General features: G+C 43.9%; 1 protein-coding gene across 1 annotated transcript in view; it reads right to left on the bottom strand.

The window, feature by feature from the left end:
* The window catches only part of CYFIP2 (cytoplasmic FMR1 interacting protein 2), a 64,042-nt gene that overhangs the window by 23,864 nt on the left and 14,113 nt on the right, over window positions 1-26,065 (bottom strand). The window contains exons 3-8 of the mRNA XM_077266427.1: window positions 15,481-15,648; window positions 5,962-6,051; window positions 5,633-5,710; window positions 4,951-5,052; window positions 2,377-2,558; window positions 557-653 (exon numbers count right to left, since the gene is read on the bottom strand). Of these exons, the coding sequence (XP_077122542.1) occupies window positions 557-653; window positions 2,377-2,558; window positions 4,951-5,052; window positions 5,633-5,710; window positions 5,962-6,051; window positions 15,481-15,597 (666 nt within the window). The 5' untranslated portion in view covers window positions 15,598-15,648. The remainder of the gene's footprint in view (window positions 1-556; window positions 654-2,376; window positions 2,559-4,950; window positions 5,053-5,632; window positions 5,711-5,961; window positions 6,052-15,480; window positions 15,649-26,065) is intronic.

The raw sequence follows: 26,065 nt of genomic DNA, 5'->3' as shown, positions 1-26,065 counted from the left end.
CTTCAGTAGCTGACTCCTCAATTTCCATGACACCAACTCCGACTCCACCAAAATGGGCTCTGACTCTGACTCCACAGCCCTGGTAGCTGCAATGTGAATTATATCATACTGCATCCCAGCTGCTGCAGAACTTCTTAATAACCTAGATGCTGTTCTTTTTTTTAATGGCGGATGGCTTTTTACATTGATCAATTAATGGTGGATAGGAAACTCTATCTACTCTCAGGTTATTATAAACCGTCATAGATTTGCGGTCAGGACATGGCTTTACGGTAAAAAAAAAGAAGTTACGCAGCAGCTCATGTATCTAGTTTATTCCTATTTCAGGACGTTAGTTGTCACCCTGACCTGTATAAATGCACTCAGTTTGCGATTTTGTGCATTTGTACAGGCAGAGTATTTCCCGGGAACCGATCGTTGACGCAATTTTCGGGTGGCATTGGATAAGCATGGAAAGTAGGAAAAAGCTAAAGAATATAATAAAGAGAAAAACTAATAATTCACATATTAAGCATAACAAATAAAAGCTGCAAAATATTTAACTAAACGCAGCTACCTGAGTGATCCTGTTATGGTTGGCCAAGAACATGGAGAGGTTCTGTGACTCTTGGATAGATTGGGGGTCAGCCATCTTTCGTAGGAACTGGGCAGCGCTGCCAAGACGAAGGAAGAGCGAGTAATAAAATGAGGATAAAAACCCACACAATAATAATATTTTTATCTTTTTTACAGTGGACCCTTGGGTCAGTTTGTCTCCAAATTTGCTCTTCCGAATGCTGAGCGTTGGTGGAAAATTTAGGATCAGGAGGAGAAGATTTATTCTCTTCTTGGCATCCAACCTGTAGATATTTCCGAAGAGTCGCCTATCTAAAAAATGAGGTCCGTCCGCTCCATGGTCACAGACCAGATACAGAGGGCCACCATGACACTATGTACTCTTACTTTCCTCCCCTACATCCAGTGATGGGTTTTGTATCCTCTTCCCGGCTCTTTCTATTAAACAGAAAGGTTGAAAAATGACCAAAGTCCATCAGGTTCAACCGATGGATGGGAAAAGATAAAAGGTCCACCACAGAAGAGCTAAGTTTTCCCTACTGATATCAACTCTCGATCCACTGGCCTAAACATTCAGAAAAGAATTTACATAATTATTTATGTTTTTGTTATAAAAAAAAAGCCTCTAAGCCATTTTTTCCAAACAATGGATGGATCCTACTGTGACCGGTTCCTGAGATAGACTAATCCACAGACTAACAGTCCTTATGGTAAAGAAGCCCGGTGTCCTCTGGAGATTGAACCTTTCTTTCTCCGAATAGAGGCAGCACCCATTTTTTTTGTAGCTACAGGGCTTCCTTTTGTATGAACTATTGCCAAGAACTGAACTACATGTTCCAGAGGAGGTCGCGATAACGCTTTGTAAAGTGGTAGTACTACATCCATGCCCCGCGAGTTCTTCGGCGCACACCTCTGATATCATACTCCCAGGCATTACTGCCTGAGTATTCAGGTAGTTGGTGTCCGTGCCACTACTTGGACTGCTTCATCACTCCTGAATCACTTGAAAAATCCATCTCTGCAATATCTGCCCTAGACTTGTGACAAATCCAGCTCTCCTACTTCTCTGGGTACTCTGCTGTGCTGCTGACCAGTCCTATCTTGGACATGTGAAAAACCAACCTCTGCTACATCTCTCTCTGGGTACTCTGCTACACCGCTGTTCAGTGTTGCTTTGGCCATATGATAAACTCAATTTTGCAATACCGGTAAGTAAACTCTGCTGCTCCATTTCCAGTTTTGCATTGGACTCTATGACAAATTCAGCTCTGTTACTTTGCTGCGTCAACTCTGCTGTTCTATTTGGAAATTCTGTAAACTCAGCTCTGCTACCTCTATGAGTTAACTCTGCCTCGCCGCTGGTCCATCCTGCCTTAGTGCCTCCTCTATCACTGAGCACTGGTCCTCCGGATCCTCATCATCAGAGTCTACTCTACTTCCTTGTAGACTACAACACATCTGTTGCCATTTCCTGCTCCATCAGATCCTTTGATTCCTATTTACTCCTCCAGTCGCCATTCTGGACCCACCACTTCCCTTGTTCTTCATGGACCTTTCTGCTGCACCAACGTCATCGTTCCGTGCTGTATAACAACTGCTTATCTGCACCAAGAGCTTTGGAGGATCCAACTCCCCAGATGAGACGTGACCCATATAAATCTTATTATTATTGAGGTTTACTCAACTAGTTATCGATGAACTATTTGGCCACTGGGGAACAGCAACGAGCCTAGAAGTAGCTCTTATGGTGAGTCTCCCCTCGTCCCATCAATCAGAGCTACAGAATAATAACTAATAACCATGGTTCTCATGGTTTCTCACCGTTTGTACGCAGAATGATCGTTCTTCACGCTGCACTTCATGTTTTTAAGCTCATCCAGCACGGCAAACATATTGATGAACTTTCCTAAGGTGAGTAGATAGGCCTCCGACACAAAGTCTTTCCGGCGTTCTGCGTGACACAGTCGTTTTACCTCATTGCAGAATCTCTCAATGGCTTTACGCTGTAAGGAAGCACAAGACAAAAATGAAGGTGCTTACAAGGACCTTACACGTAGATGTTAGTAAGGTAAGCTGCTGTGACCTTACAAGTAGGTGTTAGTAAGGTAAGCTGCTGTGACCTTACAAGTAGGTGTCAGTAAGGTAAGCTGCTGTGACCTTACAAGTAGGTGTTAGTAAGGTAAGCTGCTGTGACCTTACAAGTAGGTGTCAGTAAGGTAAGCTGCTGTGACCTTACAAGTAGGTGTTAGTAAGGTAAGCTGCTGTGACCTTACAAGTAGGTGTTAGTAAGGTAAGCTGCTGTGACCTTACAAGTAGGTGTTAGTAAGGTTAGCAGCTGTGACCTTACAAGTAGATGTTAGTAAGGTAAGCCGCTGTGACCTTACAAGTAGGTGTTAGTAAGGTAAGCCGCTGTGACCTTACAAGTAGGTGTCAGTAAGGTAAGCTGCTGTGACGTTAAAAGTAGGTGTTAGTAAGGTTAGCTGCTGTGACCTTACAAGTAGATGTTAGTAAGGTAAGCCGCTGTGACCTTACAAGTAGGTGTTAGTAAGGTAAGCCGCTGTGACCTTACAAGTAGGTGTCAGTAAGGTAAGCTGCTGTGACGTTAAAAGTAGGTGTTAGTAAGGTTAGCTGCTGTGACCTTACAAGTAGGTGTTAGTAAGGTAAGCTGCTGTGACCTTACAAGTAGGTGTTAGTAAGGTAAGCTGCTGTGACCTTACAAGTAGGGGTTAGTAAGGTAAGCTGCTGTGACCTTACAAGTAGGTGTTAGTAAGGTAAGCTGCTGTGACCTTACAAGTAGGGGTTAGTAAGGTAGGCTGCTGTGACCTTACCAGTAGGTGTTAGTAAGGTAAGCTGCTGTGACCTTACATGTAGATGTTAGTAAGGTAAGCTGCTGTGACCTTACAAGTAGGTGTTAATAAGGTTAGCTGCTGTGACCTTACAAGTAGGTGTTAGTAAGGTAAGCTGCTGTGACCTTACAAATAGGTGTTAATAAGGTTAGCTGCTGTGACCTTACAAGTAGGTGTTAGTAAGGTAAGCTGCTGTGACCTTACAAGTAGGGGTTAGTAAGGTAAGCTGCTGTGACCTTACAAGTAGGTGTTAGTAAGGTAAGCTGCTGTGACCTTACAAGTAGGGGTTAGTAAGGTAAGCTGCTGTGACCTTACAAGTAGGTGTTAGTAAGGTAAGCTGCTGTGACCTTACATGTAGATGTTAGTAAGGTAAGCTGCTGTGACCTTACAAGTAGGTGTTAATAAGGTTAGCTGCTGTGACCTTACAAGTAGGTGTTAGTAAGGTAAGCTGCTGTGACCTTACAAGTAGGTGTTAATAAGGTTAGCTGCTGTGACCTTACAAGTAGGTGTTAGTAAGGTAAGCTGCTGTGACCTTACAAGTAGGGGTTAGTAAGGTAAGCTGCTGTGACCTTACAAGTAGGTGTTAGTAAGGTAAGCTGCTGTGACCTTACAAGTAGGGGTTAGTAAGGTAAGCTGCTGTGACCTTACAAGTAGGTGTTAGTAAGGTAAGCTGCTGTGACCTTACATGTAGATGTTAGTAAGGTAAGCTGCTGTGACCTTACAAGTAGGTGTTAATAAGGTTAGCTGCTGTGACCTTACAAGTAGGTGTTAGTAAGGTAAGCTGCTGTGACCTTACAAGTAGGTGTTAGTAAGGTAAGCTGCTGTGACCTTATAAGTGAATGTCAGTAAGATAAGCAGCTACGACCTTACAAGTAAGTGTCTGTAATGTAAGCTGCTGTGATCGTACAAGTAAGTGTCAGTAAGGAACGCTGCTTTGATCTTACAAGTGGGTGTCAGTAAGGTAAGCAGATGTGGCCTTACAAGTAGATGTCAGTAAGGTAAACTGCTGTGTTCTCACAAGTAGGTGTCAGTAAGGTAAGCTGCTGTGCAGCTGTGATCTTACAAGTGAATGTCAGTAAGGTAAGCAGCTATGACCTTACAAGTGTCAGTAAGGTAAGCAGCTATGACCCTACAAGTAGATGCCTGTAATGTAAGCTGCTGTGATCTTACAAGTAAGTGTCAGTAAGGTAAACAGCTGTGACCTTACAAATAGGTGTAGGTAATGTAAGCTGCTGTGATCTTCCAAGTAATGTCAGTAAGGTTAGCTGTGGGGACCTTCCAAGCCTCTGTCAGTAAGATAAACTGCTGTGATCCTACAAGTAGGTGTCAGTAAGGTAAGCTGCTGTGACCTTAAAAGTGGGTGTGAGTAAGGTGAGCTGCAGGTGATCTTACAAGTAGGTGTCAGCTTAGCTGAACTCCTATAATGAAGCAGTAAAACACACACAATAATGTCACTTGTGAACACATCCTTATACATTTTTGGAATATTACATCAAGTGATTTAGTATTGAAAGAGTTTATTAAACTTTATAAAGGTCGAATATCTTACTTGAAAATACATGAACTTCATTAATTTTGTGACTTCAGGTTCCAACACTTCCACTGTCTTCTCATAGATCTCCACGCGGTTTGGCTGCTCATTGCACTTCACCTGACAAGACACATTGGCAGCTGATTTGTGTCGTCAATGTTTTTTTTTAAAGGCGTAGTCTCATGAAGACAATCCATAGTCACATGAAAGCTGGTACCAATTCCAGGGTCCAAATTTTGTAACCCCCCAAAATGTACAGTACATCAGACTGAGATTTCCACTACAGCGGCATCATATAGCAGATATTGCAAATTTCAGCAGAATCATTAGCATTCAGACATTGTGGAAGAATGAACTGTATAATTTTTAGACATACCCCAAAAATTATCTTCATCATTACAACATGGTGGATTACAGGAAAGAACCTGAGAGGTCATACAGTCCAGTCTAGAGAGGAACCACACACATGAACTAGCTGTAACAGTTAGCACCATCTGGTGCCTGCTTAATACCTTCCCTCCAACATAAGCCTGCAGCTGTTGTATACTCCAACATAACTGTCTATGTAATAGGCTGGGTTAGTTAGTGCTCACAGAGAAGACTCCAAAGAAGTAGACCTTCCTTTCATATCTTGAAGATATCAGGTCCATATTATCGCACATGAATGGGATAATGATTTGACCTCAACTTCGTTACTTACTTGTGGAATGGCTCTAGAACAGCTCCTCCATGTATACAACATTACGGCATACTCCTGCCCCTCCTCCAACATCTCATTCTGCAGGTAATGAGAAGAAAACATACCAATTAATTTAATCAGAAAGAGTCTTCCGGTGTCTAAACAGTAGCCGAGCGCTGCTGCTCGCTGATCGGAGTGTTTGTCAGCAGTCTGTTGAGCTATCGGTTGGGGTCTGAGGACCCGGAACCCCACCAATCTGCGACATATTTAAGGGGAAATAAAATATTGAAACTCATAGGTACCCTTTAAATCCAGACCAATCTTGTGAGCCGTTTATCACAATTACTCACCATGCTAGAATGAACAGTAGCTTGCTCTATGTATCTGGCAATGCCAGTAACGAATGCATTCCGGTCCTCGAAGTTGGTATCAAAGTTAGCCTGCAAGAAAGAAAGGCAACGTAAGCTCATAATTCATCTTAGAAATGATGGAAACGAAGAATACAAACTGTTTCTGGTAGTGTTCTTCATAGAGGTTTTAGCATGCCTTTCTTGTAAAAGTTTGGGCACCCCTGGTCAAAATTACTGCTATTGTGAACAGTTAAGCAAGTTGAAAATGAAATGGTCTAAAGTTAAAGATGACACATTTCCTCTGTATTTTAGGCAAAAAAATATATATTTTTTGATCGTTTACAATTTAAAAATTACAAAAAGAAAAATTGGTTGATGCATGGTTAGTACCTAGTAGCACTCCATTATGAAAATATCACAGCTTGCAAACGCTTTTTGCACCCAGACAAGAGTCTTTCAGTTCTTGTCTGAGAGATTTTCATCCATTCTTCCTTGGAAAATTCTTCCAGTTCTGTGAGATTCCTGGGTCGTCTTGCATCCTCTGCTATTTTGAGGTCTAGCCACAGATTTTCAATGATGTTCAGATGAGGGGACTGTGAGGGCCATTGTAAAACCTTCAGCTTGCTCTTTCTGAGGTTGTCTATTGTGGATTTTGACGTGCGTTTAGGATCATTATCCATTTGTAGAAGCCATCCTCTTTTCAACTTCAGCTTTTTTACAGATGGTGTTACGTTGGCACCAAGAATTTGTTGAAATTTCGTTAATTGAATCCATTCTTCCCTCTACCTGTGAAATGTTCACCGTGCCATTGGTTGCAACTAGTGTTGAGCGATACCGTCCGATACTTGAAAGTATCGGTATCGGAAAGTATCGGCCGATACCGGCAAAGTATCGGATCCAATCCGATACCGATACCCGATACCAATACAAGTCAATGGGACTCAAGTATCGGACGGTATTCCTGATGGTTCTCAGGGTCTGAAGGAGAGGAAACTCTCCCTCAGGCCCTGGGAACCATATTAATGTGTAAAAGAAAGAATTAAAATAAAAAATATTGCTATACTCACCTCTCCGAGGGAACCGGCAGCGTTGTTTGCTTAAAATTCGCGCTTTTCTTTCCTTACGTGAAGTCCCGGCTTTGTGATTGGTTGCGTCGCAGTCACATGGGCGACGCAACCAATAACAAGCCGTGACGTCACGGGAGGCTGGACACGCGCGCATTTTAAAATGCGCGCTTGTCCAGCCTCCCGTGACGTCCCGGCTTGTGATTGGTTGCATCGCGGTCAACCAATCACAAGCCGGGAGGCTGGACACGCGCGCATTTTAAAATTTTAAAATGCGCGCGTGTCCAGCCTCCCGGCTTGTGATTGGTTGACCGCGATGCAACCAATCACAAGCCGGGACGTCACGGGAGGCTGGACAAGCGCGCATTTTAAAATGCGCGCGTGTCCAGCCTCCCGTGACGTCACGGCTTGTGATTGGTTGCGTCGCCCATGTGACTGCGACGCAACCAATCACAAAGCCGGGACGTAATTTTAAAATCCTTAAGGGCCTGAAATTACGTCACGGCTTGCTGTGATTGGTTGCGTCGCCCATGTGACTGCGACGCAACCAATCACAAGCCGGGACTTCACGTAAAGGAAAGAAAAGCGCAAATTTTAAACAAAGAACGCTGCCGCTTCCCTCGGTAAGGTGCAGGCTGCGTCGGAGAGGTGAGTATAGCAATATTTTTTATTTTAATTCTTTCTTTTACACATTTTTACATTAATGTTGTTTCGATACCGATACCCGATACCACAAAAGTATCGGATCTCGGTATCGGAATTCCGATACCCGCAAGTATCGGCCGATACCCGATACTTGCGGTATCGGAATGCTCAACACTAGTTGCAACACAACCGCAAAGCAAGATTGATCCACCCCCGTGCTTAATGGTTAATGAGATGTTCTTTTCCTGAAATTCTGTGCCCTTTTTTCTCCACACATACCTTTGATCATTGTGGTCCATGAGTTATATTTTAACGTCATCGGTCCACAGGACTTGTTTCCAAAATACATCAGGCTTGTTTAGATGTTCTTTTGCATACTTCTGACATTTTATGGAGAGGACGCAGGACTAGTTTCTTCTGATGTAAGGAGAAGAACCCAGCTAGGCGTGCTTCCTCCATGACGGGTCCGGAGCTGTTGGGGCTGTCACCTATGTTGCAAAGGGGGGGGGGCTTAGGGCCCCGGACCGTTCCCCTCACTTGAGGAAAGGTGGCATGGTTAAGCAGTGCGCAAGTGATCAGTTTGGGCGGGAACTTCAAACGAGCGAGACGCCTGTGGGAAGGCTAGAGCTGTGAGGCGACGCAGAGGATTAGGCCCAAACCTGAGACGTCACAGAGATACCTCTAGAATCTGCCGACTGAGTGCTGTACTGACCTCGCTAACACCACTGACACAGCTGACTCCGCCGACATTACTGACTGTGAGTGATAAGGTCTGTGATCGGGATGTAGGTGCAAATCTATACGGTACGACGAACCGGACTGCCCATTGTGAACTGTGCTTTGAGAGTGCTGCACGCCTCCGTCGTCCTGGGACAATCACAACTGGTGATAAGGACGTATTCTTCTCGGCCTCCATGACTTCTGTGCCCAAGACCCGTGTCAGAACCACGAGGAAGCACCGCCAACGTCAGGGCCACAAGGAAACACCGCCATCTTCAGAATTCTGGACACCGACTTCCTCAGGACTGCGTCAGACCCTTACTGCGCCACAGTCTAGGCACCACCAGCAACTTTCAGGAGTTCAACAGTGACTGGCGCCGGAGTGATAAGTCTTTATCTTTGAATTTGCTGTCTAGTTTGTTCTGTTACTTAAGTTATTGTTTGTTGTTACTGGCTGTATTAGGGAAAATTATCCCTCCATTCCCTCCCTGCGTGGAGAATCTGCTGTACAATAAACTCCTGTTACCCTTGGTCTGTATACAGTCCATTACTGCATCCTACATGCCTGCTGTCTCCTCACATGATGACTCTTCCATGAGAGCCATATTTGTGCAGATGTGTTTGAACAATGTTCCTCAACTCCAGAGGCTGCTAAATCTTTTGGAAGGTCTTTTGCAGTCAAGCGGGGGTTCTGATTTGCCTCTCTATGTCTCGAGTGTGTCACGTCCTCCTAGGAGATTTGGGGTTAAGCGATCTTTATGTATTGTGAATTGCAGGTCTTCCATTTAGCCTGTGTATTTTGTTCCTCATATTAACCCCTTTACCCCCAAGGGTGGTTTGCACGTTAATGACCGGGCCAATTTTTACAATTCTGACCACTGTCCCTTTATGAGATTATAACTCTGGAACGCTTCAACGGATCCCGGGGATTCTGACTTTGTTTTCTCGTGACATATTGTACTTCATGATAGTATAAAATTTCTTTGATATTACCTGCGTTTATTTGTGAAAAAAATGGAAATTTGACAAAAATTTTGAAAATTTCGCAATTTTCCAACTTTGAATTTTTATGCAATTAAATCACAGAGATATGTCACACAAAATACTTAATAAGTAACATTTCCCACATGTCTACTTTACATCAACACAATTTTGGAACCAAAATTTTTTTTTGTTAGGGAGTTATGAGGGTTAAAAGTTGACCAGCAATTTCTCATTTTTACGACACCTTTTTTTTTTTAGGGACCACATCTCATTTGAAGTCATTTTGAGGGGTCTATATGATAGAAAATAACCAAGTGTGACACCATTCTAAAAACTGCACTCATCAAGGTGCTCAAAACCACATTCAAGAAGTTTATTAACCCTTCAGGTGTTTCACAGGAATTTTTGGAATGTTTAAATAAAAATGAACATTTAACTTTTTTTCACAAAAAATTTACTTCAGCTCCAATTTGTTTTATTTTACCAAGGGTAACAGGAGAAAATGGACCCCAAAAGTTGTTGTACAATTTGTCCTGAGTACGCCGATACCCGATATGTGGGGGTTAACCACTGTTTGGGTGCATGGCAGAGCTCGGAAGCGAAGGAGCGCCATTTGACTTTTCAATGCAAAATTGACTGGAATTGAGATGGGATGCCATGTTGCGTTTGGAGAGCCCCTGATGTGCCTAAACATTGAAACCCCCCACAAGTGACGCCATTTTGGAAAGTAGACCCCCTAAGGAACTTATCTAGAGGTGTGGTGAGCACTTTGACCCATTAAGTGATTCACAGAAGTTTATAATGCAGAGCCGTAAAAATAAAAAATCATATTTTTTCATAAAAATGATCTTTTCGCCCCCAATTTTTTATTTTCCCAAGGGTAAGACAAGAAATTGTACCCCAAAAGTTGTTGTACAATTTGTCCTGAGTACGCTGTTACCCCATACGTGGGGGTAAACCACTGTTTGGGCGCATGGGAGAGCTCGGAAGGGAAGGAGCGCCGTTTGACTTTTCATTGCAAAATTGACAGGAATTGAGATGGGACGCCATATTGTGTTTGGAGAGCCACTGATGTGCCTAAACATTGAAACTCCCCACAAGTGACACCATTTTGGAAAGTAGACCCCTAAGGAACTCATCTAGATGTGTTGTGAGAGCTTTGAACCCCCAAGTGTTTCACTACATTTCATAACGCAGAGCCGTGAAAATAAAAATTCTTTTTTTAACCACAAAAATTATTTTTTAGCCCCCAGTTTTGTATTTTCCAAGGGTAACAGTTGAAATTAGACCCCAAAAGTTGTTGTCCAATTTGTCCTGAGCACGCTGATACCCTATGTGTGGGGGGAACCACCGTTTGAGCGCATGGCAGAGCTCGGAAGGGAAGGAGCGTCATTTGGAATGCAGACTTAGATGGATTGGTCTGCAGGCGTCACATTGCGTTTGCAGAGCCCCTAATGTACCTAAACAGTAGAAACCCCCCACAAGTGACCTCATATTGGAAACTAGACCCCCCAAGCAACTTATCTAGATGTGTTGTGAGAACTTTGAACCCCCAAGTGTTTTACTACAGTTTATAACGCAGAGCCGTGAAAATAAAAAATCTTTTTTTTTTCCACAAAAATTATTTTTTAGCCCCCAGTTTTGTATTTTCCCAAGGGTAACAGGAGAAATTGGACCCCAAAAGTTGTTGTCCAATGTGTCCTGAGTACGGTGATACCCCATATGTTGGGGTAAACCCATGTTTGGGCGCACGGAAGAGCTCGGAAGGGAAGGAGCACTGTTTTACTTTTTCAACGCAGAATTGGCTGGAATTGAGATCGGACGCCATGTCGCGTTTGGAGAGCCCCTGATGTGCCTAAACAGTGGAAACCCCCCAATTATAACTGAAACCCTAATCCAAACACATCCCTAACCCTAATCCCAACGGTAACCCTAACCACACCCCTAACCCTGACACACCCCTAACCCTAATCCCAACCCTATTCCCAACCGTCAATGTAATCCAAACCCTAACCCTAACTTTAGCCCCAACCTTAACTTTAGCCCCAACCCTAACTGTAGCCTTAACCCTAGCCCCAACCCTAACCCTAGCCCTAACCCTAGCCCTAACCCTAGCCCTAACCCTAGCACTAACCCTAACCCTAGCCCTAACCCTAATGGGAAAATGGAAATAAATAAATTTTTTTAATTTTTTGCTAACTAAGGGGGTGATGAAGGGGGGTTTGATTTACTTTTATAGTGGGTTTTTTTAGTGGATTTTTATGATTGGCAGCCGTCACACACTGAAAGACGCTTTTTATTGCAAAAAATATTTTTTGCGTTACCACATTTTGAGAGCTATAATTTTTCCATATTTTGGTTCACAGTCATGTGAGGTCTTGTTTTTTGCGGGACGAGTTGACGTTTTTATTGGTAACATTTTCGGGCACGTGACATTTTTGATTGCTTTTTATTCCGATTTTTGTGAGGCAGAATGACCAAAAACCAGCTATTCATGAATTTCTTTTGGGGAAGGCGTTTATACCGTTCCGCGTTTGGTAAAATGGATAAAGCAGTTTTATTCTTCGGGTCAGTACGATTACAGCGATACCTCATTTATATCCTTTTTTATGTTTTGGCGCTTTTATACGATAAAAACTATTTTAAAGAAAAAATAATTATTTTTGCATCGCTTTATTCTGAGGACTATAACTTTTTAATTTTTTTTTTGATGATGCTGTATGGCGGCTCGTTTTTTGCAGGACAAGATGACGTTTTCAGCGGTACCATGTTTATTTATATCCGTCTTTTTGATCGCGTGTTATTCCACTTTTGGTTTGGCGGTATGATAATAAAGCGTTGTTTTTTGCCTCGTTTTTTTTTTTTTTTTTTACTGTGTTCACTGAAGGGGTTAACTAGTGGGACAGTTTTATAGGTCGGGTCGTTACGGACGCGGCGATAGTAAATATGTGTACTTTTATTGTTTGATTTTTACTTTAGATAAAGAAATGTATTTATAGGAACAATATATATATATATTTTTTTTGCATTTTTTGGGGGGATTTTTTTTAATTTTTTTTACACATGTGAATATTTTTTACACTATAACAGTGCCCCAGGGGGGGCATCATGTTATAGTGTAAGATCGCTGATCTGACACTTTGCTGTGCACTGTGTCAGATCGGCGATCTGATGTGCACAGCTCCTGGAGGCTTCCCAGCGCCTGCTCTGAGCAGGCGCTGTGAAGCCACCTCCCTGCAGGACCCGGATGCCGCGGCCATTTTGGATCCGAGCCTGCTGCAGGGAGGAGGAGGTAAGAGACACTCGGAGCAACGCGATCACATCGCGTTGCTCCGAGGGTCTCAGGGAAGCACGCAGGGAGCCCTCTCCCTGCGCGATGCTTCCCTATACCGCCGGAACACAGCGATCATGTTTGATTGCAGTGTGCCGGGGGTTAATGTGCCGGGGGCAGTCCGTGACCGCTCCTGGCACATAGTGCCGGATGTCATCTGCGATAGTCAGCTGACACCCGGCCGCGATCGGCTGCGCTCCCTCCGTGAGCGTGGCCAATCGCTATGACGCACTATCCCGTCGAGGGTCAGATAGGCCCAGGTCACCTCGACGGGATAGTACGTCTAAGGTCAGAGAGGGGTTAATTGAACTTTCCTTTGACGCTGAAGAGGTTAACAACTCTTTGTATGCTGGTTAGAGACATGCAGTTTCAACTCGCAGCTGCTCTTGTCTTGCTCATTTCCTCTCTCTCTAAAACCTGACCAGACCTTCTCATCCCTGCCTGTGAAAGTTTTGCTTCCTGACTTGCTGGAGTTGGTGTACTGAAGTTGGAATTCGTAGGTGCTGCTGGTGATTGTTGGCTGCTGTTAGTGGGTGTATGCTTTCTCCATTAGCCTATTCCCATTTGGTTTGCACCTTCCTATCCTTCCCTTTATTCCTCTCTACTCTTGGTGAGTGTTTTTGTATTTAAGTTGCTTTATGTTATCCCTGTTTTTCTTATGTGTATATACACTAACATACATATCCCAGGCCTCCCGGGGGAGGGGGAGGGGAAAGCTTAGGAGCATAGTAATGTCTGAGACTCGGGCCTCTCTACCTTCCAGAGTACCCCCGGGACAGGAACAGTTAAAATCCCACTTCCAGGGACAGTTTGAGGCCCCCACTTGCTTACCAAAAACTGTCACAGTGTGACACTCTAGCGATTCTATGAGCAGCTCTCACTGAAATGTTGCTTTGTCTTCCAGACATTATTTTGACCTCCACTGTTCCTGATAACTGCCATTTCTTAATTACATTTCAAACTGAGGAAAGGGCAACTTGAAAACACTTTGCTATCTTCATATCTTTTCCTGCTTTGTGGGCCTCCACCATTTTCATTTTCAGACTGCTAGGCAGCTACTTAGAAGAACCCATGGCGGCTGCTGTTTTGGTACAAGATTAGAGGTGGCTGGGTTTTTATAACGTTTGGAAGTTTGCAACACCTGGCCTTTGCTAACGGTGACAGTGAACAAGTTATAGCCGTGACAGGCTAACTAAGGTCTGAAACCTTGATCAAAGTTATCTGAGCACACAAATCTTCAAGGGTACCCAAATGTTTGCATTTTCCCATTTTCCTTTTTGCAATTTTTAAAATGAAAAAAAAAAAGACAATATAAATATTTTTTTTTGTCTAAAATACAATGAAAATTAGTCATCTTTAACTTTAGACCTTTTAGCGATCATTTCCTCTTTAACTTGCTGAACTGTTCACAATAACATAGGCATTTATTTATACCCACACACAGATGGATAAGCGGTCAGTCATCTGTTAGTGGCTAGTACATTTATCAGCCCTTGTGTGAAAAAACATGATCAATATATGAATGACAATTGGCTGAGTAATTCATAATGATTTTGCTACGCACCTGTCCAGGATCCGTGCCTTGCTCCCCTCATCTTGGTCCACTGAACTCGGTTGTGCTCCACATCAGGCCCAATGTGATTCCATATGATCATCTGCCTCGGCCTGTGTCTTGGTATCCAGACTTTCTAGTTACTCTAGAGTTCTTTCTGCTACCTGTTCCAGGATCTCTTCTACATGTCCACCTGCAACTTCCAGGGTGTCTCCTGTCCGCCTGCGGCTTCCAGTACCTCAGCTAACTGTTCCTGGTCTTCCAGGAGCTATGCTACAAGTCCACCTGAGGATTCCAGGATGTCTCCTGTCTGCCTGTGACTTCCAGTACCTCTGCTACCTCTACATGGTCTTCAGGGACCTCTGCTACCTGTTCCCATTCCTCCAGGACTTGTGGTACTGGTTCCCAGGACCTCTGCTATCTGTCTACATTCTCCAGGACCTCGCTATCTGTCTGCGGTTTCCAGGACCTCTGCTACCTATCTTCTTTCTCTAGAACCTCTACTATCTGCGGTTTCCAGGATCTCTGCTACCTGTTTTGGGACTCTTATCTGTCTGCCTCAACTGCCTGCTGCAGTGAGGCCCGTGGCCAATGTCCCCACCCAGATGTTAGTCTTTCATTATTCACCTCACCCAGTGAGCCTAACAGATTTGTTTATAATGTCATGTCCCATTACAGGCAGAGAAATTATTTATAACTGTCTGGGAGGTAGCTTGCTTTTACAGAAAGCTGTCTCCCATGCATATTCTGTTGGGCTTCCCGGCCATCAGGTCTGACATGATTGAGGATAAAGGACACCGCTGACCTCAGCACCTGCTATAGGCCTTTATCCACTTTCCGATATTGATCTAGCCCATGTCTCTGCTATACGTTGGCACCTAGAGTTGTGGAAGGTGTTTCTTTCCAAGACTTTAATATTGCTGATCTATTGTTAGTATAGGTCATTACTATCAAATCAGTGGGAGTCCAACTCCCGGTGACCCCATTGGTTGGCTGATTAAAAGGGAACTGGGACAGTTCTGTACACTTTATAGTGTTCGCGAGCTGTGCCACTTCCAGTGCATCACTGTCCTATTATTCAGTTGATCGGTGGGGGGGCCGTAAGCTGGACCACCACCAATCTGATATTGATGACTTATCCTAAGTCCTGGAAGAACCCTGCATATTAAAATGTACCCAGTAATGTACCAATGTAAGAAGAGGAGTGTGTGGATTTAGGTTACCTGGTACATTATGGAGGACGGCGGAGGCTCGATGCATGGCTGCTGGTCAGGGAGGGGCAGCTCCTCCAGTAGGTCCACGTTAGATAACGCATCTTCCAGCGTCACGTGGGTGGTCATGCTGAGTAAATCCGGTAGCACCAGTCTCTAGGGATTTTGTGACAAATTTACCTGGACCAAAAAATAAAAAAATAGCAACAGTGATATTATCAATATATTTTTAATTTTTAGGGGCCATTCTTCTAACAAAATTAATGATCAATGGTATGATTGCTGTTTTTTCAGGTGACAGTGACATAGATTTTTTTTAAGGGCGTCTGACCCTTTTTTTTGCGGAAGACGTCCATGATTTTAAAGTGACACACACTAATGTATTATAGAAGTTAGTCTAGTCACCTAGGAGGTCCAAAAAAGTACAATGAAAGGGATTTTACCATGACAGTTATACCCTATCCATGCAGAGCACCATTCTTGGGATCACGGGAGGTCCCAGCAGTCGGACCACCCAGCGATCAGTAGGTTATCCCATATCCTATGGATTCTACCACAATTATAATGATAATAAAAAAAAGAAAAACTATGGCAGAATTGCTATTTTTTTTTCTTTAAAAGACTTTATAAAAAAAAAAATGAATCAATAAAATACCGTAGACATTCCACAAAACAGCAATAAAAGCCTCAACCCTTTTCATATAGTTTTTAAACATTTTTTAAAAATAAAGAAATAAACTTAGTATCACCAAATTGCTGTTTTTTTTTCCATTCTTTCCCCAAAAAAGAGTTATAAAAGTTAATCAATAAGTTATACCTACACCGAAAATTGTGACAATGACAAATACATCGTGTTTGGCAAAATAGTATACAGAAGTGTGAACAAGGGGGGAGGGGAAGAAGTAATACCAGTAGTGGAGGCGGCGTATGGGTGCGTCTACAGGATATTACCAATACATCACATCATAAATGTAAGAAAGGGCAAAACCTAATGTGGTCACCATTTCCTTCAAGCTGCGTTATATTTCTAATTTCTGGTGCATTCTGCACTATATTTCTCATTTTGGGGGTATTTGCACTGTATTTCTTATTCTGGGGGCATGTTGGACTATATTTCTCATTTTGGGTCATTCTACACTATATTTTTTATTTGGAGGATATTCCGTGCTTTATTTCTTATTGTGGGGGCATTGCGTGCTATATTTCTTATTCTGGGACATTCTGCACTATATTTCTAAATTTGGGGAGGCAGTCACCATACCATGACAATGTTATAATTATATATGTGATATCATATGAAGTCATCACTTTAGTTTGGTTTCGTCTCATTTAACCTCAACGGAAGCTTTACTCAACCTACATACAGGAAATAAACAGAGGACGGAGCAGTTCCTCTTGCAGGTCTCAGCATTGCCCTTTATTGGGTGTAACTGCTGGCATTATAGTTGTAGGGTTGGGGGAGGTCGGCGTCTCCCTCAGTCGTGTTGTCTTCCTTTGTGGATCTTATATTATAATTGCCCAGACGTCACCTCTCTGCTCTCCAGAATCCCGGAGAGTCTATCAGCCATGTCCTCCTTGTTCTCCTCTCGCTTCCTCAAACTTAATGTGGACAAATCTGAACTCATCATCTTTCCTTCATCTCACAGATCTTCCTTACCTGACCTATCTATCACAATAAATGACATCACACTTTCCCCCGTACGTAAGTCTGCTGCCTCGGAGTAACCCTTGTCTCTGCCCTGTCCTTCAAACCGCACATCCAAGCTCTTTCCACCTCCTATCGCCTCCAGCTCAAAGATATTTCCAGAATCCGTCCTTTAATCAACCGTCAATCTATTAAAATGCTTGTGCATGCCCTCATCATCTCCCGCCTCGACTACTGCAACATCCTTTTCTGTGGCCTCCCTGCTAACACTCTCCAGTCCATCCTTAACTCTGCTGCCCGACTAATCCATCTCTCCCCTCGCTACTCCTCCGCTTCTCACCTCTGCAAATCTCTTCACTGGCTCCCATTCCCTCAGTGTATCCAGTTCAAATTACTAATACTGACCTACAAAGCCATCCATAACCTGTCTCCTCCCTATATCTCTGAACAAATCTCCCGATATCTTCCCTCACGTAATCTCCGGTCCTCCCAAGACCTCCTTCTCTCCTTCACACTTATCCGCTCCTCACCCAACCGCCTCCAAGACGTCTCCCGAATATCCCCCATCCTGTGGAATTCTTTGCCCCAACACGTCCAACTATCACCTGAACCTGAAAACTATGAACCTGAAAACCCACCTCTTCAGGAAAGCCTACAGCCTGCACTGACCCCGCTGCCTCCTCATCACTACCGGAGCTACCGCCTCACCAACACCGAAGCTCCTACAACCCCCAACCTACTGTCTCCTTCCCCACCATCCTGTGGAATGTAAGCCCACAAGGGCAGGGTCCTCGCCCCTCTGTATCAGTCTGTAATTGTTAGTCTGTTTACTGTAAGTGATGTCTGTAATATGTATGTAACCCCTTCTCATGTACAGCAGCATGGAATCAATGGTGCTATATAAATAATAATAATTACATATAGCTGAACTTTATATTGTAATAGTTATGTCTGTAGGTCCTCGTTATGGGTCTTGGGCTCGGCTGCCTCAAAAGGATCTGGTTGGAAGGACGTAGTAAGATCCATCCCCAGTGTTCAAGTGAGGGCATAAAAGATGGACTGTCCCCTTTTAATAGGCCACGTTTTTGGTGTGTAATGTCTAGACACCTGAGGCGACAGAAGTGTGGTCTCAGCAGCAACAGGTGTACGGAGGAAAAGAGGTAGATCAGTGGAGGTCCAAACCGACTGATTGATTAACCCCTTAACGACCAGGGGTATTTCTGTTTTTGAATTTCTGTTTTTTGCTCCATTTCTTCCCAGAGCCATAACTTTTTTATTTTTTGGTAAATATGGCCATGTGAGGGCTTGTTTTTTTGCGGAACGAGTTTTACTTTTGAACGACACCATTGGTTTTACCATATCACGTACCGGAAAATGGAGGAAAAAAAAATCCAAGTGTGGTGAAATTGCAAAAAAAAAGTGCAATTCCGCAGTTTTTTTTTTTTTTCGCCTGTGTGTAGTAGAAATGCTCACTTGCTATGAGCGCCGACCACCAGGCAACCTGGCAATGACAATCACAGAGGTCTGCTGCAGACCTCTGGTTGTCATGCCGACCCATCAGTGACCCGCGATCATGTGATGGGGTCACTGATGGTCGGGATTAGCGACACACTTCCGGTAATCGCGAGTTAACAGCCGTAGGTGGATCGCTATTCCACCCACAGCTGTGGCGGGCACATGTCAACAGTCTGCAGTGTGATCCCTAGAAGTGTGTCCTAAAAGTGTGGATTACATTAGAATTAAAACCTGAAAGATGTATACAGACTGTGCCCTGCTACCTACCACCATCGCACTCTAACAAGCATCTCTATTCTTCCATCAGGTATGTTCATCCACCCAGCTCTCCTGCTATGAAGTGCACATAGTACATCACCCAGCTTTGCACACAGACTTTCCTCTGCTCCTAGCAATTTCATGGTATGTTCATCCACCCAGCTCTCCTGCTATGAAGTGCACATAGTACATCACCCAGCTTTGCACACAGACTTTCCTCTGCTCCTAGCAATTTCATGGTATGTTCATCCACCCAGCTCTCCTGCTATGAAGTGCACATAGTACATCACCCAGCTTTGCACACAGACTTTCCTCTGCTCCTAGCAATTTCATGGTATGCCTTTCAGCTAACCCCAACTTACCCTGTGATATTTATGACCTTGTTTACTTAGGCTTGATTGTATGCATCTGGTCCACCCTTAATTCTCTGACCAAGATGAGCAGAGACCACTCCTCTCTGCTCCACACCTGAACGCACTTAGTTTTCCATATATTGCATAGCAAAAGTCTGCATAGACTACAGTCTGCAGTGTGATCCTTAGAAGTGTGTCCTAAAAGTGTGGATTACATTAGAATTAAAACCTGAATTGAACCTGAAGGGAACTGAAGGTAACTGGCCAGTCACTGCAAACAATGTTTCTGTTTGTTGTCACTTTTACCCCTATAATCTTTCACTTTCTGCAACCTCCCCCAATCCCCACACCAAGTAAGGAACTGTTCATCTCCTCTTCAATCCTCCCCATCCATCTCACCTCCTCCTCAGAACTGTTCCTTAACATACAATCCTCTGTTTCAAAGCACAGGCAGCCCCCTCATGCCCTCTCCTGCTCCCACCTGCTAACACTATCTCTGCTCCTTCTCACTGCTGGTGATATCTCTCCAAATCCTGGTCCTCCTCACTATATTCCCACAGTCATTTCTACCTCCCATCCACGCTCCATCACAAACTTCCGTAACCTCTCTAACCTTATACCCATTCGCCCAGCCCCCGCTTCCCCAGTCCCACTAACAGGAGCTCTATGGAACGCTCGCTCTGTCTGTAACAAGCTTTCCTACATCCATGATCTCTTTGTTACTACCAAACTTTCCTTCCTCGCCATCACCGAAACCTGGCTCACCCCTTCTGACACAGCCTCCCCTGCTGCACTCTCTTACGGTGGCTTCCACCTTTCTCACACACCCCACCCCAGCAGCAAGCATGGCGGAGGAGTTGGTTTTCTCCTGTCAGATAACTGCTCCTTCACCCCAATCCCACTGCCACCCTCTGTTACCCTCCCTTCCTTTGAGGTGCACTCTGTGCGCATCTACTCCCCCTCCAACCTCCAACTGGCTGCCATTTACCGCCCCCCAGGGCCAGCCACCACCTTCTTTGACCACTTCACCACCTGGCTACTTCATTTCCTTTCTGCAGACATCCCCACTATCATCATGGGCGATTTCAACATCCCCATTGACACTTCCCTCTCAGCTGCCACTAAACTTCTATCTCTCACTTCCTCCTTTGGCCTCACTCAATGGTCTTCTGCAGCCACTCACAAAGATGGTCACACACTGGACCTCATCTTCACCCTCCTCTGCTCCCTATCTAACCTCTCTAACTCATCTCTTCCACTCTCTGACCACAACCTTCTCACATTCTCATCTCTCTCCACTCCATGTCTACACTCTCCACCCCACAAACTTTCACACCCTCGCAGAAATCTTAAACATCTTGACCTACATTCATTCTCCGAATCCCTCCTCCCTCTCACAGACATAAGTTCCATACACAATGCGGATGACGCTGCCGCTCTATATAACACCACAATAGCTGTAGCTTTGGAATCTGCTGCCCCACTTACACATACCTAAGCTCGCAAAATCAACAGACAGCCCTGGCACACCAGCCTGACCAAAGAACTGAGGCGAGCTTCCAGGGCTGCTGAGCGCAGATGGAAAAGATCCCACTCAAACGACCACTTCATCACATTCAAACAGTCCCTCACTACTTTCAAGACCACACTCGCCACAGCTAAACAAACCTACTTCTCATCTCTCATATCCTCCCTGTCTCACAACCCTAAACAGTTATTCAACACTTTCAATTCTCTCCTCCGTCCCCCAGCACCTCCTCCCTCCCCACTTATCTCAGCTGAAGACTTTGCCTCATTTTTCAAGCAGAAGATTGATAGCATCAGAGACAGTTTTGGTCAACAAGCCCCAAAGCCCTTCCTCCCGACTTCCCAGCCCTCCACCTCCAAAACCAACTTTTCCACCATTACAGAAGATCAACTCTCCACTCTACTCTCAAGATCGCATCTCACCACCTGTGCACTTGACCCACTCCCATCCCACCTCATCCCAAACCTCACCACAGTCTTCATCCCAACCCTAACCCATCTCTTCAACCCATCACTAACAACTGGTGTTTTCCCCTCAAGCTTTAAACATGCCTCCATCACACCTATCCTCAAAAAGCCCTCTCTTGACCCATCCTCTGTATCTAGCTATCGCCCTATATCACTTCTCCCTTATGCCTCCAAACTACTGGAGCAACACATCTACCTTGAACTGTGCTCCCATCTCTCTTCTTGCTCCCTCTTTGACCACTTACAATCTGGCTTCCGGTCACACCACTCCACTGAAACTGCCCTAACTAAGGTCACCAATGACCTCTTAACCGCCAAGAGCAAGCGACACTACTCTGTTCTCCTCCTCCTCGACCTGTCGGCTGCCTTTGACACAGTGGACCATTCCCTATTATTACAGACCCTCTCATCCCTTGGCATCACAGACTTGGCCCTATCCTGGATCTCATCATACCTAACAGGCCGGACATTCAGCGTCTCCCACTCACACACCACCTCCTCACCTCGTCCCCTATCTGTCGGAGTCCCGCAAGGTTCAGTCCTTGGGCCCCTGCTCTTCTCCATTTACACCTTTGGCCTGGGACAGCTCATAGAATCTCATGGCTTTCAGTATCACCTCTATGCTGATGACATACAGATCTACATCTCTGGACCAGATATCACCTCCCTACTAACCAGAATCCCTCAATGTCTGTCCACTATTTCATCCTTCTTCTCCGCTAGATTTCTGAGTACTACTACCGTCAGAAAGGGGTTAAAAGAGGAGCGGTGCACTGGAAGTGGCAAGGCTCCATACATATTATAGTGGCCATGAGTGGTACTGCCACTTTTGCAATTTTGTTTTTACCTTTTTTCCAAATACCAGAACTTTTTTTTATCTGTCCGTTATGGCTTGTTTTCTTGCAGGACGAGTTGTAGTTTTGAATGACATCATGTACTTTACTATATAACTTAGCGAAAAATGGGAAAAATATGTAGGTGAGGTGAAATGGTGAAATAAAACACACAATGCCGCCATTGATTTTTTTAGTTTAGGTAATGATCATTTTATGGTAAAAATGATGTGGTAACACGATGCTCTAGGTCAGTGCGATTACAGCGATACCAAACTTGTGTAGGTTATATATATATATATATATATATATATATATATATATATATAGTGCGTGAACTATGTATTAACCCCTTCATGACCCAGCCTATTTTGGCCTTAATGACCTTGCCATTTTTTGCAATTCTGACCAGTGTCCCTTTATGAGGTAATAACTCAGGAACGCTTCAACGGATCCTTGCGGTTCTGAGATTGTTTTTTCGTGACATATTGGGCTTCATGTTAGTGGTAAATTTAGGTCGATAATTTCTGAGTTTATTTGTGAAAAAAAACGGAAATTTGGCGAAAATTTTGAAAATTTTGCAATTTTCACATTTTGAATTTTTATTCTGTTAAACCAGAGAGTTATGTGACACAAAATAGTTAATAAATAACATTTCCCACATGTCTACTTTACACCAGCACAATTTTGGAAAGAAATTTTTTTTTTTGCTAGGAAGTTATAAGGGTTAAAATTTGACCAGTGATTTCTAATTTTTACAACAAAATTTACAAAACCATTTTTTTTAGGGACCACCTCACATTTGAAGTCAGTTTGAGGGTTCTATATGGCTGAAAATACCCAAAAGTGACACCATTCTAAAAACTGCACCCCTCAAGGTGCTCAAAACCACATTCAAGAAGTTTATTAACCCTTCAGGTGTTTCACAGCAGCAGAAGCAACAAGGAGGGGAAAAATTAACATTTAACTTTTTAGTCACAAAAATGATCTTTTCGCAACAATTTTTTTATTTTCCCAAGGGTAAAAGGAGAAACTGGACCACGAATGTTGTTGTCCAATTTGTCCTGAGTACGCTGATACCTCATATGTGGGGGTAAACCACTGTTTGGGCGCACGGCAGGGCTCGGAAGGGAAGGAGCGCCATTTGACTTTTTGAATGAAAAATTGGCTCCAATCTTTAGCGGACACCATGTCGCGTTTGGAGAGCCCCCGTGTGCCTAAACATTGGAGCTCCCCCACAAGTGACCCCATTTTGGAAACTAGACCCCCCAAGGAACTTATCTAGAAGCATAGTGAGCACTTTAAACCCCCAGGTGCTTCACAAATTAATCCGTAAAAATGAAAAAGTACTTTTTTTTCACACAAAATTTCTTTTAGCCTCAATTTTTTCATTTTCACATGGGCAACAGAATAAAATGGATCCTAAAATTTGTTGGGCAATTTCTCCTGAGTACGCCAATACCTCATATGTGGGGGTAAACTACTGTTTGGGCACATGGTAAGGCTCGGAAGGGAAGGAGCGCCATTTGACTTTTTGAATGAAAAATTATCTCCATCGTTAGCGGACACCATGTCAGGTTTGGAGAGCCCCTGTGTGCCTAAACATTGGAGCTCCCCCACAAGTGACCCCATTTTGGAAACTAGACCCCCCAAGGAACTTATCTAGATGCATAGTGAGCACTTTAAACCCTCAGGTGCTTCACAAATTGATCCGTAAAAATGAAAAAGTACTTTTTTTTCACACAAAATTTCTTTTAGCCTCAATTTTTTCATTTTCACATGGGCAACAGGATAAAATGGATCCTAAAATTTGTTGGGCAATTTCTCCTGAGTACGCCGATACCTCATATGTGGGGGTAAACCACTGTTTGGGTGCACGGCAAGGCTTGGAAGGGAAGGCGCGCCATTTGACTTTTTGAATGGAAAATTAGCTCCAATCGTTAGTGGACACTATGTTGCGTTCGGAGAGCCCCTGTGTGCCTAAACATTGGAGCTCCCCTACAAGTGACCCCATTTTGGAAACTAGACCCCCCAAGGAACTAATCTAGATGTATAGTGAGCATTTAAAACCCCCAGGTGCTTCACAGAAGTTTATAACGCAGAGCCATGAAAATAAAAAAATATTTTTCTTTCCTCAAAAATGATTTTTAGCCCGGAGTTTTTTATTTTCCCAAGGATAATAAGAGAAATTGGACCCCAAATGTTGTTGTCCAGTTTGTCCTGAGTACGATGATACCCCATATGTGGGGGTAAACCACTGTTTGGGCGCACGGCAGGGCTCGGAAGGGAAGGCACGCCATTTGGCTTTTTGAATGGAAAATTAGCTTCAATCATTAGCGGACACCATGTCGCGTTTGGAGAGCCCCTGTGTGCCTAAACATTGGAGCTCCCGCACAAGTGACCCCATTTCGGAAACTAGACCTCCCAAGGAACTAATCTAGATGTGTGGTGAGCACTTTGAACCCTCAAGTGCTTCACAGAAGTTTATAACGCAGAGCCATGAAAATAAAAAATTATTTTTCTTTCCTCAAAAATGATTTTTTAACCCACAATTTTTTATTTTCCCAAGGGTAACAGGAGAAATTGGACCCCAAAAGTTGTTGTGCAGTTTCTCCTGAGTACGCTGATACCCAATATGTGGGGGTAAACCACTGTTTTGGCACACGTCGGGGAGCGGAAGGGAAGTAGTGACGTTTTGAAATGCAGACTTTAATGGAATGCTCTGCGGGCGTCACGTTGCGTTTGCAGAGCCCCTGATGTGCCTAAACAGTAGGAACTCCCCACAATTGATCCCACTTTGGAAACTAGACCCCCAAGGGAACTTATCTAGATGTGTGGTGAGCACTTTGAACCCCCAAGTGCTTCACAGAAGTTTATAACGCAGAGCCGTGAAAATAAAAAATGTGTTTTCTTTCCTCAAAAATATTTTTTTAGCCCAGAATTTTTTAATTTTCCCAAGGGTAACAGGAAAAATTTGACCCCAAAAGTTGTTGTCCAGTTTCTCCTGAGTACGCTGATACCCCATATGTGGGGGTAAACCACTGTTTGGGCACATGGCGGGGCTCGGAAGGGAAGTAGTGACGATTTGGAATGCAGACTTTGATGGAATGGTCTGCGGGAATCATGTTACGTTTGCAGAGCCCCTGATGTGCCTAAACAGTAGAAACCCCCCACAAGTGACCCCATTTTGGAAACTAGACCCCCCAAGGAACTTATCTAGATGTGTGGTGAGCACGTTCAACCCCCAAGTGCTTCACAGAAGTTTACAACGCAGAGCCGTGAAAATAAAAAATAATTTTTCTTTCCTCAAAAAAGATGTTTTAGCAAGCAATTGTTTATTTTCACAAGGGTAACAGGAGAAATTGGACCCCAATATTTGTTGCCCAGTTTGTTGTGAGTACGCTGATACCTCATATGTGGGGGTAAACCACTGTTTGGGCGCACGTCAGGGCTCGGAAGGGAAGTAGTGACATTTGAAATGCAGACTTTGATGGAATGGTCTGCGGGCGTCACGTTGCATTTGCAGAGCCCCTGATGTGCCTAAACAGTAGAAACACCCCACAAGTGACCCCATTTTGGAAACTAGACCCCAAAAGGATCTTATCTAGATGTGTGGTGAGCACTTTCAACCCCCAAGTGTTTCACATAAGTTTATAACGTAGAGCCGTGAAAATAAAAAATAATTGTTCTTTCCTCAAAATTATGTTTTAGCAAGTAATTTTTTATTTTTGCAAGGGTAACAGGAGAAATTGGACCCCAATAGTTGTTGCCCAGTTTGTCCTGAGTACGCTGGTATCCCATATGTGGGGGTAAACCACTGTTTGGGCGCACGTCGGGGCTTGGAAGGGAGGGCGCACCATTTGACTTTTTGAACGCAAGATTGGCTGGAATCAATGGTGGCGCCATGTTGCGTTTGGAGACCCCTGATGTGCCTAAACAGTGGAAACCCCTCAATTCTAACTTAAACACTAACCCCAAAACACCCCTAACCCTAATCC

This window comes from Ranitomeya variabilis, chromosome 5 (assembly GCF_051348905.1).
Source record: "Ranitomeya variabilis isolate aRanVar5 chromosome 5, aRanVar5.hap1, whole genome shotgun sequence".
Classification (NCBI taxonomy): Eukaryota; Metazoa; Chordata; class Amphibia; order Anura; family Dendrobatidae; genus Ranitomeya; species Ranitomeya variabilis.
This window is presented reverse-complemented; position numbering and strand designations above follow the sequence as displayed.